The sequence below is a fragment of the Embiotoca jacksoni genome, unplaced genomic scaffold (genome assembly GCF_022577435.1).
Source record: "Embiotoca jacksoni isolate LCO1_2020_lvr unplaced genomic scaffold, fEmbJac1.0.p SCAF_18, whole genome shotgun sequence".
NCBI classification, from domain to species: domain Eukaryota; kingdom Metazoa; phylum Chordata; class Actinopteri; family Embiotocidae; genus Embiotoca; species Embiotoca jacksoni.
In genome coordinates, this window is record NW_027185318.1 from 4,592,579 (window position 1) to 4,608,825 (window position 16,247).

At 42.0% G+C, this 16,247-nt stretch overlaps 1 protein-coding gene across 5 annotated transcripts in view; it reads right to left on the reverse strand.

The window, feature by feature from the left end:
* Positions 1-2,119: 2,119 nt before the first annotated feature.
* Positions 2,120-16,247, reverse strand: part of eml1 (EMAP like 1) — a 37,738-nt gene continuing 23,610 nt past the window's right edge. For 3 of the 5 annotated variants that reach the window (XM_069152272.1, XM_069152269.1, XM_069152271.1), the window contains 17 exons: positions 11,784-11,913; positions 10,877-11,026; positions 10,123-10,192; positions 9,769-9,879; positions 9,548-9,643; positions 9,303-9,437; positions 9,000-9,099; positions 7,947-8,098; positions 7,359-7,484; positions 6,604-6,735; positions 6,024-6,091; positions 5,842-5,930; positions 5,513-5,610; positions 5,163-5,250; positions 4,417-4,512; positions 4,189-4,319; positions 2,120-4,062 (listed from right to left, as the gene is read on the reverse strand). In XM_069152272.1, the coding sequence (XP_069008373.1) occupies positions 3,937-4,062; positions 4,189-4,319; positions 4,417-4,512; positions 5,163-5,250; positions 5,513-5,610; positions 5,842-5,930; positions 6,024-6,091; positions 6,604-6,735; positions 7,359-7,484; positions 7,947-8,098; positions 9,000-9,099; positions 9,303-9,437; positions 9,548-9,643; positions 9,769-9,879; positions 10,123-10,192; positions 10,877-11,026; positions 11,784-11,913 (1,898 nt within the window). In that variant the 3' untranslated portion in view covers positions 2,120-3,936. Of the gene's footprint in view, positions 4,063-4,188; positions 4,320-4,416; positions 4,513-5,162; positions 5,251-5,512; positions 5,611-5,841; positions 5,931-6,023; positions 6,092-6,603; positions 6,736-7,358; positions 7,485-7,946; positions 8,099-8,999; positions 9,100-9,302; positions 9,438-9,547; positions 9,644-9,768; positions 9,880-10,122; positions 10,193-10,876; positions 11,027-11,783; positions 11,914-14,785; positions 14,813-16,247 lie in introns of all 5 variants that reach the window. The other 2 variants (XM_069152268.1, XM_069152270.1) reach the window with 1 other exon arrangement.

The window sequence follows — 16,247 nt, forward strand, 5'->3', positions numbered from 1 at the left end:
CTTCTTGACTCTGCAGAAGAGAAGCCAGGTCACCTTGTTGTTGCTTTGTGGAGATTTAAGACTTCCCTTTTGGGGTTGAGTCAAAGCTCAGATCTGCCTCTGGCGAAAAATAAACACACAGGATGGGATACAAGACGCACGGCTTTACAGAAGAAGAGGAAACGGCGCGTTCATCCAACTGGACTGGAAGATAGGAATCTTACATGTTTACTGTCTGAGAGCAAAACAATTTGACTCCTGGCTTTGAGTAAAGGGAGGTTACTGGAGAAGGGTGAAGTATTTGGATCAGGATATGTAAAGAAAATACAGTAGCAGAACCAATTCTGACTCATTGCCTCACTGTTTCTTTTTCCTTTAAAAAAAAGAAGAAAGAAATACCACAGCTACACACCCAGACAGTCTCACACACACACACACACACACACACACACACACACACACACACACACACACACATTTAGACAAACACCGGTAGCTACAGTGAAAGCAGAGTGAGAGAGTGCACTTTATCTCTGGGGAGCTGTCAGAGTAAATCTGAAGCCATAAAACAGAATGGTGCAGGCTGCAGCTACGGAGACATGGAGGAGTCAAACTACTGGCAGCAGGGAGAAATATAAAAGGACTGTTTCATAAATAGATCAGAATACAGAGGCTGCTGCTGGAGAATATTTGGGCCTCCTGCATGCAGCAGAAAAGAGCCTAAAATAGCCTCTATAAGCTCAGATACAGAGTGAGGATTTAAACATGAGACACATTTTCTGTGTGTGGATGTATGGATCCATCATGGAGTATGTAGGTGTGAGTGAGGAAGAGGGGGTGGGGGTCTCTTAACCTGCCTGGCAACCACCAGAATAAACACCCAGCTCCTCCTCCTGCGATGGTTACAAGCGCCCTCACTTCTCTTGTCCCCCCCTCCCCCCCATGCAGCCACTCACTTGTGCATCAATTTAGTGAATCCAGCATTTTTTTATTATTATTATTATTCCACCTGGCGCGCCATATTGCAAATGTGGAGAAATACATGATGCTGTCGTTACCATGGCAACATTAACCTGGCCTGAATCGTGCATTGAATACACTGGGCGGGTCCGGCGGTGACAATAGAGGAGAAAGGAGCAGAACTCATTGAAATGATTCGCCCTGGATGTAAGGATTAAGAAGAGAACAGTAAAGAACGCGTCTATGGAGCTGAGGCCGGGTGGGCCTCTGCCTGCACACAATGCTCATCCGACAAGGTGAAAATGAGCCACAGGATGTCAAAGATGTTGCACTCGGGCACTACACGAGCATGTTTATTCGTGTGAGGTAAATGCACACATGCAGATGGAGCCCGGAGGGCTGAGTGTCGGTGCGCATCTGTCATGACGCGTCAAACAGAGCGCATGGTGCTGGCCGCCGCTTACCTCATTTTCCTCCTTCTTTTATTCAACCGGAGACGATGGCACCGATGAGGCCGGTCAACGTGTCCCGCTCTTACTTCGGCTTATACCGTCTGTCTGGGAGGCTCGGATCAGCCCGCCAGCCTCCACCTTGTGTCCCCCCCTTGTGCGCGTCTGTGGCGATATTACGAGCTGATGAGTCGTGAGACGCTAAGCGACAACACGAGCGTTTTCCTCCATCCGCTTTGTGCTCCGTTGTCTCTGCTTTCCGCACGCGCTTCTGCTGCTGCTTAAATCCATGATCAGCCGGGGTTCGTGCTCGGTGCAAGACGGTGAACGGTGGTCGTCAGCGGCCGCCTCCTTCATGCCATATTCTCTTCCCATTCGGAGTGTTTTGGTGAGGTGGAGAGATTTGGGGGAAATGCTAATGCGGCGTGCGAAGGAAGAGGAGGAGGGGGAGCTGCTGACCGGCTCAATGCTGCCCACCTGCGGCCAAGACGCACCCATGCAGGCCACTGACGCCCCCAACCCCACCCGTCACATCACCATCACACTATATGGTGGTCTATAAACGCCGGAAGTGGAGAATTAAATGGTTTTTTTTTAACTACTAAATGCATTCTCTTTCCACACAACCTTCCCCATGGATTTGCATTATACTTTCCCGTAAAATACAGAGTTAAATAATAAAAAAAAATAACAAGGTGATAAAGTGAAAAATACAAGACACAGAATCGGAGCAATTTCATGTTTCTTTTACTTTCAGACAGATGTCAAATGTTCAGTGGTATTCTGTAGCCCCGAGTGTTAAGTGGTAAGACAGGTCATGTTACATTCACTCTGTAGAGTGGTGACTTCAAATCACTGCTGTTAGAAGATTTCTGGGGTTTTCCTGATACAACACCTCCAACAATCCTTAAAACAGCGGCAATGATGTCAAAACTGCACAACCCATCCCAATCAAATATCAATTGAAAGAAATCATAGTTATTCATGCATGTGTGTGTAAGCTCGGTTTTCGGTTCACCATAAGACGAGGAGTGAGACATGCTACGTACCATAGATCTGCACAGATGGTAAACAGCTCGAATTGTTGAGAGCAGACGGTTAATGAGAAGCTCAATTATACCTGATGTATGTTTATCAGGCAGAAGCAGTGCATTAAAGAGAAAGAAAACCACCTCAAGTTGGTCCAGGTCGGTTAAATATCTTCCTAGTGACTGATGGTGCTCAGCCGAGGGGCAACATCAGACAGTTACAGTGTAATGGTCTCATCCGTCCCGTTCATAAACTGAACTTGGTTCAGTAAAATGTAGAAAGAGATTTGAAAGGGCTTCACGTCATTGACCAACTGCTTGATTTTTTTGATTCTTCTTGCACTCAAGGCAAAAGCAAGAGAAATACGAGCACATGACATTGCATCTTAAAATCTGAAAGAGTTTCAAATGATGTATATTCACCCAAATTTTCCTCAGATCAGTTTCACGTCTGTCAGTACATTTACCAATCTAGGACTAAACGGGGATTTAATGCAAGAAAAAAAACTCAGGATATGCAAACTGGCAGTGAAGGATTTGACTTAGGATCAATAAATAATAGGAAAGGTGTCTTTTTTTAAGACCTGGAAGCACAAACACTTGGAATATGTTCTGATCATTTTGCTAGAAATCATGAATCCAGATAATGTATTCAAATAGTGGCTAGCACCCTGGAGGTGGACAGAATTCTTCTTGCTGTGTATTTCTTATGTCCACCACATTCAGCCTCTTCCTAGTCTGAATAGATAGATCCACACACAATAGCTAATGCTAACAGATCAATAATGGTTGAACAACAGTTGAATCTATTATTAACGGTGATTGATCCCTCTGAATATTTGAGTAAGATGTTTTCTGGGCTGCTCTCTGATATGTCAGCGTTAAGAACAGGGAAGAGTCTTGCTTCACTAGTGCTTTCCTGAGTTATTAAATACAAAATAAAAGAAAGTTTAACGATTAGAAAATCACCACGTACTCTCTTTCCGTACACAGTTTTTGTTGCAAAGCTCTTGGATCTCCAGCTCGATGATAATTCAGTCGGGAACGGCTCTGACAGGCGGCAAAGCAAACCTCTTCAGTCCATTATCTGTGGCAGGAGAGTGCACACTATACAAGAACGGTGAAAGCCAAACTGTACAAGTGCAGTCTTAAAGTCAGAGCCTTTGGTTCTGTTTTGTTTGATTAGTTTTGTCTTGTGTCATTGGTGACGAAGCTACAGTACGTGAGAGGGAGATTTGATTTTTTTTTTTTTTTTTTTTTTTTTTTTTTTTTACATGTGGTGTGGAGAATGAAAAAAGAAGAAGGGGGAGGATTTTTGTTTCAAGCAGCAGCATGTTACACCTCCAACAGTTCATCTCATTTGGGATCTGTGAGCAGATCAGGAAGGAAACCTCTCAGTTTCTCTTCTATCAAATCATTTCAGTTCATTCAGATCCACTTCTGTTTCAGAGTTCATTTAAGTTTGGTTCAGGCCCTCAGCACAGCTAAGAAGCTAACAGTGTCCGTTTCTGTCTGCTTGCTCAGACTATCCTCCACTGCATCACACTCATGTCCTTCCCACCAGTGGACACCAAGTAGTTGTCGTCGTGCAGGAAGGTTACATTGGTTACGTGACTGCTGTGGCCGCCGTAAACATGGCTGGGAGCCTGGACAGAAAAAACAAAACAAATCAGTAACTTTGCCATCATTTTGTCTATCAACAAACTGTGAATCCAAGTTTTGACAAAAGCTTTATCTTCTTAGCTTTATTGAGATCTATGCTTGCATCGTACCCTGAACTGTGAACAGGGGTATGCGAAGAGGTGGACCTTCCCGAAGTCGTCCCCGGTAACCAGGAGGCTCTTATCACAGGACCTGCACACGGCGTTGATGTCGGTGCCATCTGAGCCGTCGGGCCACAGGCCTGATCAGCAGAGGAAAAAAACTGTTGAATGGACATTAAGACGCCAACACACACACACACACACATAAGGAGGAAGAGTGAAGGAGCCATCACTTACCAAAGACCTGGAAGCCCAGAGGGCAGGTGCAGGTGGCCCACTCTATGTCTCTGGTGGTCTCCACGCTGACCACCTGTTTACACACTGATGGGATCCCTGAGAAAACAAAGCACAAACCAAATACATAAGAGCTTTTAGCAGAACTTAGTGTCACAAGTGTTGTAGCCTAGAGCCCCTGAAAACCTGTCTGCTGTGCACCAATCAGGATTTAGCAAATTCAAACATTGTTACATGAAGAGCACAGAAAGAAACAGCTCAAATACAGAAGTCTCTCATGTGACAACTGTCTCAAGTTTGAGCGAAAATGGTGTTTTATTGTTCATTAATCATTGTTAAAAACTGGCTGTCAACACCTGCTTCCAAGCCAATATCAGCTCCAGTCAACACATGTCCAAAATCTTCAAAGGAGATTTTTTTTTTTGCAGGGCAGAAAATTGAGTTCTTAAAAAAAAACCGTTCATTTACACGTGAAATATTTTACTGTACTACTACTTAGTTCTGATTTTGAACTCAAAAAGACAATCATACAGAGAGCACAGTATAGTGATCAAACAGTCGATGTCAAAGGAGGAGGAAAATAAAGGAATAAACCGATGCTATGCATAGTTCTTTTTCCATTTCTGTCCATCACTCTTGTACATGTTGCAGCATTGTCAGGCACTATGTCATCTTGTCATGTTCCACAGATTTAACCAATCAGCATAGCAAAGCAGTGAAAGGACAACGAGGACAGCGATTTTACTTACAGTAAAGGATCTCATAGTCGCCTGAATTTGATACCAGGTACTGGGAGTCCACTGACCAGTCCAGATGGGTAATGAAACTGGAGTGACCCTGAGGTAAGAAAAAAAGGAACAAAAGTATTTCCAGAGTGGTAGTGGTATGGTTGCTTAAGAAGCAGAAATAATCCGAGAAATGTTGAAGCAGACTCAGCTAGTTGTCATGTATCATTTTGCAGCTTCTCTATAAACACATAGTGAGACAGGAGAGACTGAAATATAAAGCTGCGGAGGGAACTAAATATCCAGTTGAAGCGGGTAGGAACTTAAAATAAAGAAGCCACGGATGAGGGGGGGTTCTAAATGCAGGTGCTCACCGAACACTTCCCCACTCGACTGTATTTCCTCCCATTTTCTGCCACAGCGTAAATATAGATGTAGTTGTCATGGGAACCGATGGCCAGGAAGTTACCGTCTTCATAGGAAAAAGGAAAACGGAGATTATTGGTGATAAAATAAAATGGCAATATTTGCAGCTGTTGAGATATTAAGTAGACGAAGTATGGTACGGCATGAAACCACAAAAATTACAAGTCCTTCTTTGTATAATTTCTTATTTTCCCCTAAACATCCAGACAGAGAAAGGAAAAACAGACTTTGAGACCAGCACTTAGGGGAAACACACTGTCAGCAGTTACCAACATACCTGGGCCATAGCGCATAACAGACAGCTGTTCATTCCCATCTGTGTGCACTGTGACTAAATCCTTAGAGTCCGTGTCCAGAACCAGCCACCTGCAGGATCGATGACAGACTGATCAACAATCTGCTATCGACATTTAACAAACTGAACAGCCACTAAATACATTTTGGTGATGGGATTTGTACCTGCCAGTCTGGGTTCCTATGGCAACCACAGCTCCAGAGGGGTGGAAACCTGCTGACTGGGCAGCATCCTGCAAGAACAAGAAAGAGGAGGAAATTGAACATCCCCCACCACTCGAACATGTTAAAAAGAGCAATGCAAAAACTTTTAGTCGACAGTGCATGTGTCAAGCACTTTAACATGCTGGAAAAATTATCATGGATTTTTCGGTGAGGGGGAAGAAATGGATGGAATTTTTTTTAAAGAATGTTTGACAATGAATTTGAATTGTCTTTGACAAAAACAAACATTTCCACAAATTACTATTCAAAGTGGAGTATATGTCAAAAAGCATGTCTTGGGGGATCCTTAATGTCAACAATGAAAAGAAAAAGTCTGACATTCACCAGATTCATGTCAATTTGAAATTTAGAATGAGGACGTGGTGATTGTTTACATTTACATATGAAAAATCGAAGTTATTAAAAGATGCTGTTGTTTCTCAAGGACATCAAAACTGATAATATAGTGGCCATCAATCATCTGTTGAGTGCTTTGTAACGTCCAGGACAGACCCCAGGGGGCAGTGTTGACTAAACTTACTTCCATGTTCTTGCTCCAGATGAGCTGATGGCAGCTGGAGTCCCACAGGCAGACCTGCCTGTCGTATCCGCAGGTCAGGAACTGAGGCTTCCAGGGATGAACAGCCAGACCCCACAACTCATCAATGTGACCCTGGAGAGGAAAGTTTGTCTTTCACCTTATTTTTACTGATTCTTCAGGCTATAATAACCACAGACTGTGTCCAATTCCATGAAAAGCTGTTACAATGAGTGGATTAATTGATGAATTAGCAAATGTTTCATGCAAAAATTTAAAATATTCTGTGGTTCCTCTGACAGATGATCTATTCAGACGATCTCTGGAGAAGCTTTTCTGTGTTATGTCTTTCTGAATGTGTTTGGATTGTGAACTATTGATCAGACAAAACATTTGAGGTTATCTCGTTTGACATTTTTTTACATAGATCAAATGAATTAAATGATTAATCATAAAACAATAAGTGGCAGATTAGTCAATAACAAAAACAGACATTACCTGCAGAAATTAGGATTTATTAAAACAAATTATTTTGGGCTTTAATTAGTATGTTAAAAGGTGACAATTTCTGTGTCTTTGTATGAACTTGATGGTTAATAATCCTGTGATGAGAGAGATTGTTGTTTCTGCTTACGTAGGTTATAGTGAGTCTCAAAGAAACAAAGGATGGAAGAAAGAAAGAAAGAAAGAAAGAAAGAAAGAAAGAAAGAAAGAAAGAAAGAAAGAAAGAAAGAAAGAAAGAAAGAACGTTATGCTACCTGTGTAATGGACATGAATTCTCCGTCCAGGCTTCCTTGTAGAACAAAGTTCTTGGTGGTCCCGATGAGCACAGTCTCCCCTCTGCCCTCTGCGATGGTCCTGATTGGACCAAACATCTCAGGCACCTGCAGAGAAAATGCAGTATTCATGTAAACAAGCTGTTCACCTGGAATCCAACATTCGCCACGATAAACATAAACTAATCTTTTACTGCATAATTTGGTCTCCAAAGAGCAAATAATTTTCATCGCTATAAATACCCATGAAACGCATTGAGAGCAGAAATCTATCTCATCCTCTGTAATATTTATGAAATGATGCAGTATTCAGAATGCAGTCGACCGCCTCGGGCAGCAGTGAAATTTTTGCCTAATGTAACAGACCTACTTTAAAAAGAAGGAGCTAGATATGCATCTTAAAATTCTATCACAACATATGAACAAGTTGTGATTCTAGCAGATCATTATGACACTTTAGAGTCAAAATATTTTAATCAGCATGACAAATGAATCTCAAATTATGTGTAAATCACACACTTCATTTGTGTTTTTCAGGGAAGTGTCCCTGGAGGGTTTTGGGTTTTTCACCTCCACTGTTTGTATCTGCTGGTAGCTGCCGTCCCAGGAAATGAGCCTGCGGTCCTTCCCTCCAGACACCAGCGTGCCGTTCCTCAGCATGCAAAGAGCGAAGATGCTGCCCTCGTGAGCTCCTTGGATGACGTGGCTGATGCGATTAGTACCTGCACGACATGGATGGGACGAGATGGACGAGAAGGTTCAGTCGCAGATAGGCGGACGTAAAGGTCGACTGCTTGAGGAGGGCGGATTAACTGACAGACAGGATGATCGATGGATAAAACGGACACAGACAGTGATGGTGATTCTGAAGATAGAAGACGAGCGGTGCACTTTTTCCATTTAACATGTGCTCACATGGTCTATCCTCAGTGTGACCCTGCTGAGACCCCTGATCTCCTGACTAGTCTGACACAATGAGACGTCTTTGAGCTTATGACCACAAAAGCATGAACACACAGAGAGTCACACTCCTGTTTCTCTGGTTTTTATTTGTGTTTTTTGTATCTCTGACTAACCCTTGTTCAATGAGTCAGGTGAAAACACACGGCTTTTTCTATTTTGGACCATACCATATTTTTGGCAACTGCATACTCTCTTTTTTTCCCCCTCTGCACTGCCAAAAAGCTTGGCTAAACTACAAGACAAAACAGATTTTTGAGGAGACAATAAGCTTATACCAGTGAAATTAGGTGTCCATGCAGCTAGATAATTTTACTTGACAAGAAAGCTTGAAATAAGATTGGAAGTGTTTATTTTTTTTAGTAGTTCTAGTGTCAAGAAGTGCAGCTTAAAATAAGACTTCCTTGAAGTGGATGTTTTGCAGACATGTCCCTTGTATCTAGTTAAAAGCAACTCAATTAAAGACAAAGATGCTAAGCAGGAAAAGGTAAGTGATATTTCCAAAGGATATGCCTGAGTTAGTACTAGATAATTAGATTGTAAATGTAAATAGAAGATTATTTTACTTGGTTAGAGCCACAGTTTTTGCAGTGTAAAACGTTCTACTTCCACCTTGCACAAAAAGTGTTCACATATGGCCAAAAACTGAGGAACAGTGTGCACCTTTTCCCCACACCAGGATGTTCCCACTCGAGTCTCCAGTGATAGTATTTCCATTTTCTGCAAAGGTCACGCACAACACAAACTTGGGTTTCTCTTGTTTCTGCAAAACAAACAAAAACAAGAACACACGTGTTGTTTAAATTTGTTTGACTGCCACAATTTCTTTTTTTTTTTTTTAAATATATACTCTACACAATAACTCAAATCACCTCAAAGTTGTCACGATCGAATTTCTGCCCCTATGTCAAACTGTACTGTTTCGTCGCGTGAATATAACGTGTGGGAAACAGTCTGGCGTCCTACCTCGAACAGTCCTTGCTTCTTGATCAGCATGCCTTTCTCCAGGTTCCAGAAATAGAGATGGGACTTGCCACAAGTCACGACGATGTGGCTGTCGGTCGGGTGGAAGTCTGCGGCAAACACCGACTCGTTGGAGCACTGAACCGAAACACATGAAACAAGTTCAGGTGATCGAGGGAAAGAAGTTGAAAAGACTCTGAGACACTAGAGCACACACAACACATTGAGTACGACCCATGTTAATATACCTTAACCTCAGCCAGCCTGTCCTCTCTCTGCCAGTCCCAGACAGAGAGGACGTGGTCGTTGGAGTCGTCTACGACACAAAGAGTGTTTCCTCCATTCTAACACACAAAAACAGACACAGAACTGCCATTGTTTTTCTGACATAAAGGTTAACATGACGTAAAGACCGACATTAGGTAGGAGCATATCAGAAATGTGAAGTGTGTCTGTGGTGTTTCCTCACCGACTTGGAGAAGGCCAGACAGACCAGCGCTCGGTCGAAGAAACCCGTGCCCAGAACATGGAGGGTGTTGAGGCTGACAGAGTCCCACACGCGAACGTGAGGAGCCAGCTGCTGCCACAAAACAATTACACACAAACATGGGCACAACACCAGGAGAAGCATATCATCAGTGTGATGCAACATAGGCCCACTGAAGTGGCTCAGGGAGCTCAGTGAACGATTCTGCTGATTAGGCAAAACTGTCTGGAGCAGATCAGTAAACATCATTTCTTAAAGGAAACAGCAACACCAGGACTCCTCGCTGCAATAATAAATCAGATGTTGAAAGGTAGTGCGATACAATATCTCACTTACTTTTCCATCTGAAGAAGTGCCCGCCACCTGCCCGGTTGCTATGGTGATTTTATCGGGGTGGACGGCCAGGCTGGTGAAGAGAAAGTCACGAGAAACAGACATGAAAACGGTTTAAAAAGCCTTTTTGACATCAAAAGGAACATTTGAATAAAGATGAGCAACACGCTCACAGAACATGAAAGGCTGCATTCGGTGAGTGAGCTTTTAAAAGCTGTGAATGCGATATCCACTGTAGCCACCACACGCTGTCTGGGCTAATGTGTGAGGGGGGAATGAAACATTAGGATAAATTCATCCCCTTTTTGCAGCTCGTTGTCTTCAAAGTAGCAAGAATCTGTCTGTGGTCCATCCTTTGATCTGTAATCCTAGCTGCTGATTAATAAATTTAACTTTTATTAACCTTGAGTGTAATACCATAATTATGGCAGTAACTACTCAAGGTTACTCTCACTGCACCAATGTCTGCATGTGCCAGTTTGGCAGTATGGTGCACCTGTTACTTCCTCTGGTATAATTATTCTACTGGAGTGACATGCTGTCCTGCTACCAGTGTGTGTGTGTGTGTGTGTGCGTGTGTGCGTGTGTGTGTGCGTGTGTGTGTGTGTGTGTGCGCGTGTGTGCGTGTGTGTGTGTGCGTGTGTGTGTGTGTTATTAGCAGTCAGGAATAGCAAACATGCTGTGACTAAAGGGGTGCTGAAAACCTGTAACTCCACCAGGGGAAAGAAATTAACTAGTAGCTACATGTGTCTCTCACCATTTGATGTCGTCTGTGTGTCCAGTGTAGTGTCTCTGCAGCTGCTCGTCCACATTGAACAGGACGACCACCGAGGCGATGAAATACACAGTTTCTCCGGTGGGGAGCAAGTAAAGGTTGGAGCGACAGTCTCGCCCGCGGTACCCGTAGCTGAAGGATAGAAGTCAAGGAATAAAACAACTGGATGTGTGAGAAGAAATCAAAGAATGACATTAAATACATGTTCAAACTATCACTAATTACATCTTCTGTACGCATGTGGATAGTTTATTCTAAAAATCCACCTTCAATATAGTTCGTAGTGGTTTGAGCATATACAGTGTAGGCTGCCCACAAATCTATTTCTGTAAGTGTGCTTGCTTTTGTGTGTGTGTGTGTGTGTGTGTGTGTGTGTGTGCGCTTTTCTCTGCAAATGAGATCTTTCCTTCTTTTCCCTACAGCCTTTTCCCCCTTTGGGATTCTGCTATACTGAACAACACTCTACATTCACTCCATCATCAACAAACAAACAAAATAAGAAACCCACTATGAAACAAAACAGAAATAAAAGAGCACACGAGGAGCTGCTGACTGGTCGCGCCTCAGCCTGCCAGCTGTGTGCAGGTTATTACTGACTCCGGGCTGCAGAGCGATGAGCCCGGCTCCGACAGCGGCGGCACAACACGGTGAAAATGAAAATCTGAGCAGATCTATTCTGACAAGCAGGGAGAGCAGAAGAAGACACATTTGTTGCTCCCTCTCTCGACTCTCACAGCCACATCACAATCTGGATTTATTTTCCTCGGACGATTACTTTTCAAGGCCTTTCAAAACGCAAGCAGGATTGTATCTGAAGTTTCTGCAGAAAAATTTAAGCTGCTACCAAATTCTGTCTCTCCTTTTTTAGCAAACTGCAGTAAAAGGATACACCCAGTCCAGTTTGAGTTTGTTGCAGGGCAGCTCAGCTCGAGCCTCCAGGCAGTAGCTGTCCACTTGGTCTTTGGGCATGTACATGGTGATGGGACGACCCTTCAAATACATTTTCACATAACCTTCCTCTAGAAAAGGCAACAGAAATAGTCCGTGAGATAATATACATACACACAAATACTGATATGAATTATGGTGTCACATCTTTTAATATATGACTCAATACAAGGAGCACACGCTAGAACACTAGACAATATGCAATTGTTATTATAATGTGAATGACAAGGGTGGTAATACTGAATGTATGACATGGTTAGAGTATAGATGAATGATGTGAGATGATATGATGAGTTGTCTTTTTAAACTGTGAAGAAAACTTTATTAAATACAAAAAAAACCAACACAGAACTTGCAAACACAAACACGGCTTTTTCACTGACTTTTATTAGTCATTTCAAACACATTTTTGTGACAACGAAGAGCGCAAAATATACTGCAAACACTCTGTTAAAAACTCCCACAACTCATAAATATTCAGCTCACAGCAGAGACTAACCAACATAAAATGCAGACACAAGCAGAGCAATGGAAATGTTATTGAAATAAAATAAAAAAAATCAGATTCAAGTTTAGAAAAGGGAATAATGAGAAATCCTCATGAATTTAAAACATGCTAATACTGAAAAAGGAATCATGCAGAAAACATTAAGGGAACCAAAAAAACAAAATGAAATATTAATGTCAACAAATGCTCATTAGAAGGGGAGACTATTACTTTGTATTAATGGATTTTTAGGTGAGGTTGGGAAATTATTTAGTTTTTACGTGATGCTGCTATTTCATCTTTGGTATAAGGGGATATTTGGAAAAAACAAAACAAAACCTTGTGCTGCTTTTAATGGTGAAAATCGGATATATGAAATAAAAATTTGGCTCAGTATTGACTGACTTGAGCATTATTACAGCATGATATCTGGAGAAAAGAATTATGTCCCGAGAAGTAAATGTGCTCTATGTGCTCTAATGCTTATTATTCATGAGCTAGTAACAAATCTGGAAGTACTGGCTGGGTGATTTGATGGGGCTGCGGTAGATGGGCGTATCAAGATGAGAGTACGAGGACCCTGACTTCCTCAACTGGAGGTTAAAAGTCGGGGTCTTTCTGACCGCTGACACCTTGGCAGCGCCGCCTTTTCTGGCCACGCTGGCCTTGCTGCTTTTTGAGGTTTGTTGGGGGTTGGTGGCTGAACGGGCCGTTACAGCTGTAGCTGCAGGGCTGCTGCTGCTGTTCCCCGTCCATTTGGGAGAGCGGCTGAGGTAAATCTGTACTGTGACTATAATGTAGATGGGAGGGGGGAGGAGGGGGGGAGGGGCAGAGCAGAGGAGCCGATGATGGAGCGGGGTAGTGGAGGGCCAGATGGATGCAGAGGGCGAAACGGGGACAAGCAGGATCAGGAAACGCAAAAAGGGTGGAGGAGGTTGGTAGAAGTTAGACACATTAAAAGCCTGCTTTTATGTCACATTTAGTAAAAGCAACATACATTCAATCAAAAGGAAATTCTGGAAGCTGATTCATAATATAAACCACCAGCTTTTCACTTCTTATCATTAAACACTGGCATAAATGTATCTGCTTATTATGATCATTATTAAAGTTTTTTTTTCCAAAATTATCCTCCTCTGTGGTTCCAAACCTGGGACTGGGACCCATATAATACACATAATACATAATATTGCAGGAGAAAATAATTATAATGTTCTGATGCTCAAACTTTTGTAGCTTCTTTGGTGGGAATGGTTTACTTTTTGGGTCCAATAATTTCATAAGGATATGGACATTTAGGGTGTTTTCTAGTGCTGGTTTCATGAATGAAATTGAAGCTAAGAGCAAGATTAACTTAATATTTTTTATAAGGCATATAGTAGTTATTCAGATGAAATAAAATGAAAGGTTTAGAGGAGAAAAGGTTTTTTTTTCTCGGTTCAACTGCTCACAACACACAAATGTATTCAGCCTATGACAAAGGCTACAGAAGCTGCTTCAAGTCACCAGTATAAATGTTGGGAACCACTAAAGGCTTTTCATGAGAAAACGCTCAGATTATCTTGGATGATTTTTTTGTTTACAAGATTAAACTCTCCTTTCACAATAATGAATAAACAGCAGTATATCTGTGAAGAAATGAGCCCGGCTTTGACCAGGCTTCTTTTTATTTACATTCTTGGCAGCTTGGTGAATACTTAGCTCAAGGGAACTACACACAAACCGGCGACACTTCAGGCCTTGAGAGAAAACTACATGCTGAAAAATCAAACAGGCTTCAATAGGAACTACCCAAAAAAGAAAAAAGAGACTGAATTTGTTTGTAATGCAAATATTCATTCTGAGGGCAGAGAGATAATAAGAGCAGAGGCACATCTACTTGCTCTGTACTGAAGCGAGGAATCTCAGAACAGAGGGTTTAAAGAGTTCGCACAAAAACTCAAAGCGACTGCGAGGCAGCAAGTGTCAGAAATCTTTGTGTCGTTACTATGGTGACAGAGACTAAATGCCTGTGAGCGATGGTGAGGCTGAGAGCAAACAGACACAAGTCTGGTGAAGCCAGTTCAGTGACTTGCCAACACTGCAAATCGCACTCTGGTGCAGCACTCAGTGGAGGTTAGGAAGGATGTATGCATGTCTGTGTTTAATTAAGTCTCAAAACAATTAAAAAGGAAGGCAACTTTCACACACACTTTGTCAACCCACTCCTGCCCCTGCCTGGACAGCTCTCTGCTCATTGCAAGGCAAAGTTTTAAAAGAATCACTAAAATCTTGATCTGGGATTGAAATTTCAAAAATAATGGTCCCACTTTTATCCTTTGTTTCTACACTACAGCCACAAGCAGAGGTGATCAGAGCATCTGCAGTGTCCAGAGAGCTGTGCAGGCCGGGGAGCATTAGGGAAAGACGGGACGGGAGAGGGCGGGGGGGGGGGGGGGGGGGGGGGGGTGGCCTACCTTTGCAGTGGGTCACACGTCGCATTCCTTGTAAAGGTCACAGAGAGACACACAGGTGAGGAGTGGAAGAGTTTCCTCACTTCCTGGTCTGCTCTAATATGAGCGCACTTCCTGTTTCCCGGTGTTAATGCGCAGCTTCTGTCCGTAATGCTCTCAATCAATCTGACTCCCTCCTTAACGGTTACGTCCTTTAATCGCCTCAAAGAATCAATGCTCATTTCCTGTGTGCCGGTATCCCGCCCTCGGCTCCTATGATGTGACCCTACTTCACTCTTTACCCCTTTGTTTACCCGAAAACAAAGAAAAATAATCTAATTTTAATTTGTAAATTAAATTAAACATAAAAGGTAAGTAGCATAAGATTTGTATTGGATAACTGTCTCCCAGTGGTAGTTTATGTCTGTGGCTCTGAGCTGATTCTGCTGCTGTGACAACATTATGGATTTGTAATTATCTCAGATCTCCAGTAATTGGTGTACAGTAGTAATAATAATCATCCCTGTGGCACACCTAATACAGGAACCTCAGAGGTATTTAAAGATCATTAACAGAAACAAGGTAATATGTGATTTACTGCCAGGAATTCTGTCTGTATTCACATTTGTACCATGTAAGTGGATGGTTACAGTAATTAAATACACAAACAGTGTATTAATCTTTATGTGGTTTATATTTGTAACCTCAAACTAAAAAAGAAATAATACTGAAGTTACTGTGTTTGCGGGAGTGGATCAGTTTAACTCTTTTCAAATGCAAAGAGAAGTCGAGTGTGTTTAAGCTTTGTCTCGTTCTGCAGTCTGAGTTGAAGAAATCTGGAGCCAGGTGTGTAAACCAAATGGAAAACAGCTTTTCAATTTACTCAAAAATCAATAGCATGCTGGAGATGGAAATTCTGATCAATACTCCTCTCATTTCATATTCAGTCTCATTGTTTTGTTACAATGCATTTCCTGCTTCTTCTTTGTTTTCAAAGAATGAATCATGGTTATAAACGATTCAATGGAAGACTTATCTGGTGGGTTTTTTTATTTTTATTTAGAGCTGACAAATACCACATAAAAAATGTAAACGATTTTTAGAATCTGCCTTTAACCCCGAAGAGTTCATGAGCTAATACTATCTGGACAAGGATGTTTGTTGATGTGTGCAGGTAATGACAGATACCTAAAGGGACATTTCAGTATTTTAACCTCTATTCTTGTTATTATAGTATAAAAGACAAATGTATGGCTCATGTTAACTTTGTACTTGCCAGATTTTCAAATGAATTTCCCTTTAATTTCATTACTTCATTTATTTTGGCCACTAATTTGGTTGGCTGGAAAATTGCCATAATAGATCCCTCTGCGATTAGCTAATATAAGAGTGGCCATCCTGTGTTTACTGACAGTAGGATTCAGAAACAAATGCTTGAAATAATTGATGTCAAAGTCTAATTTATTTTGGAAAGTCTTCAGCGGGT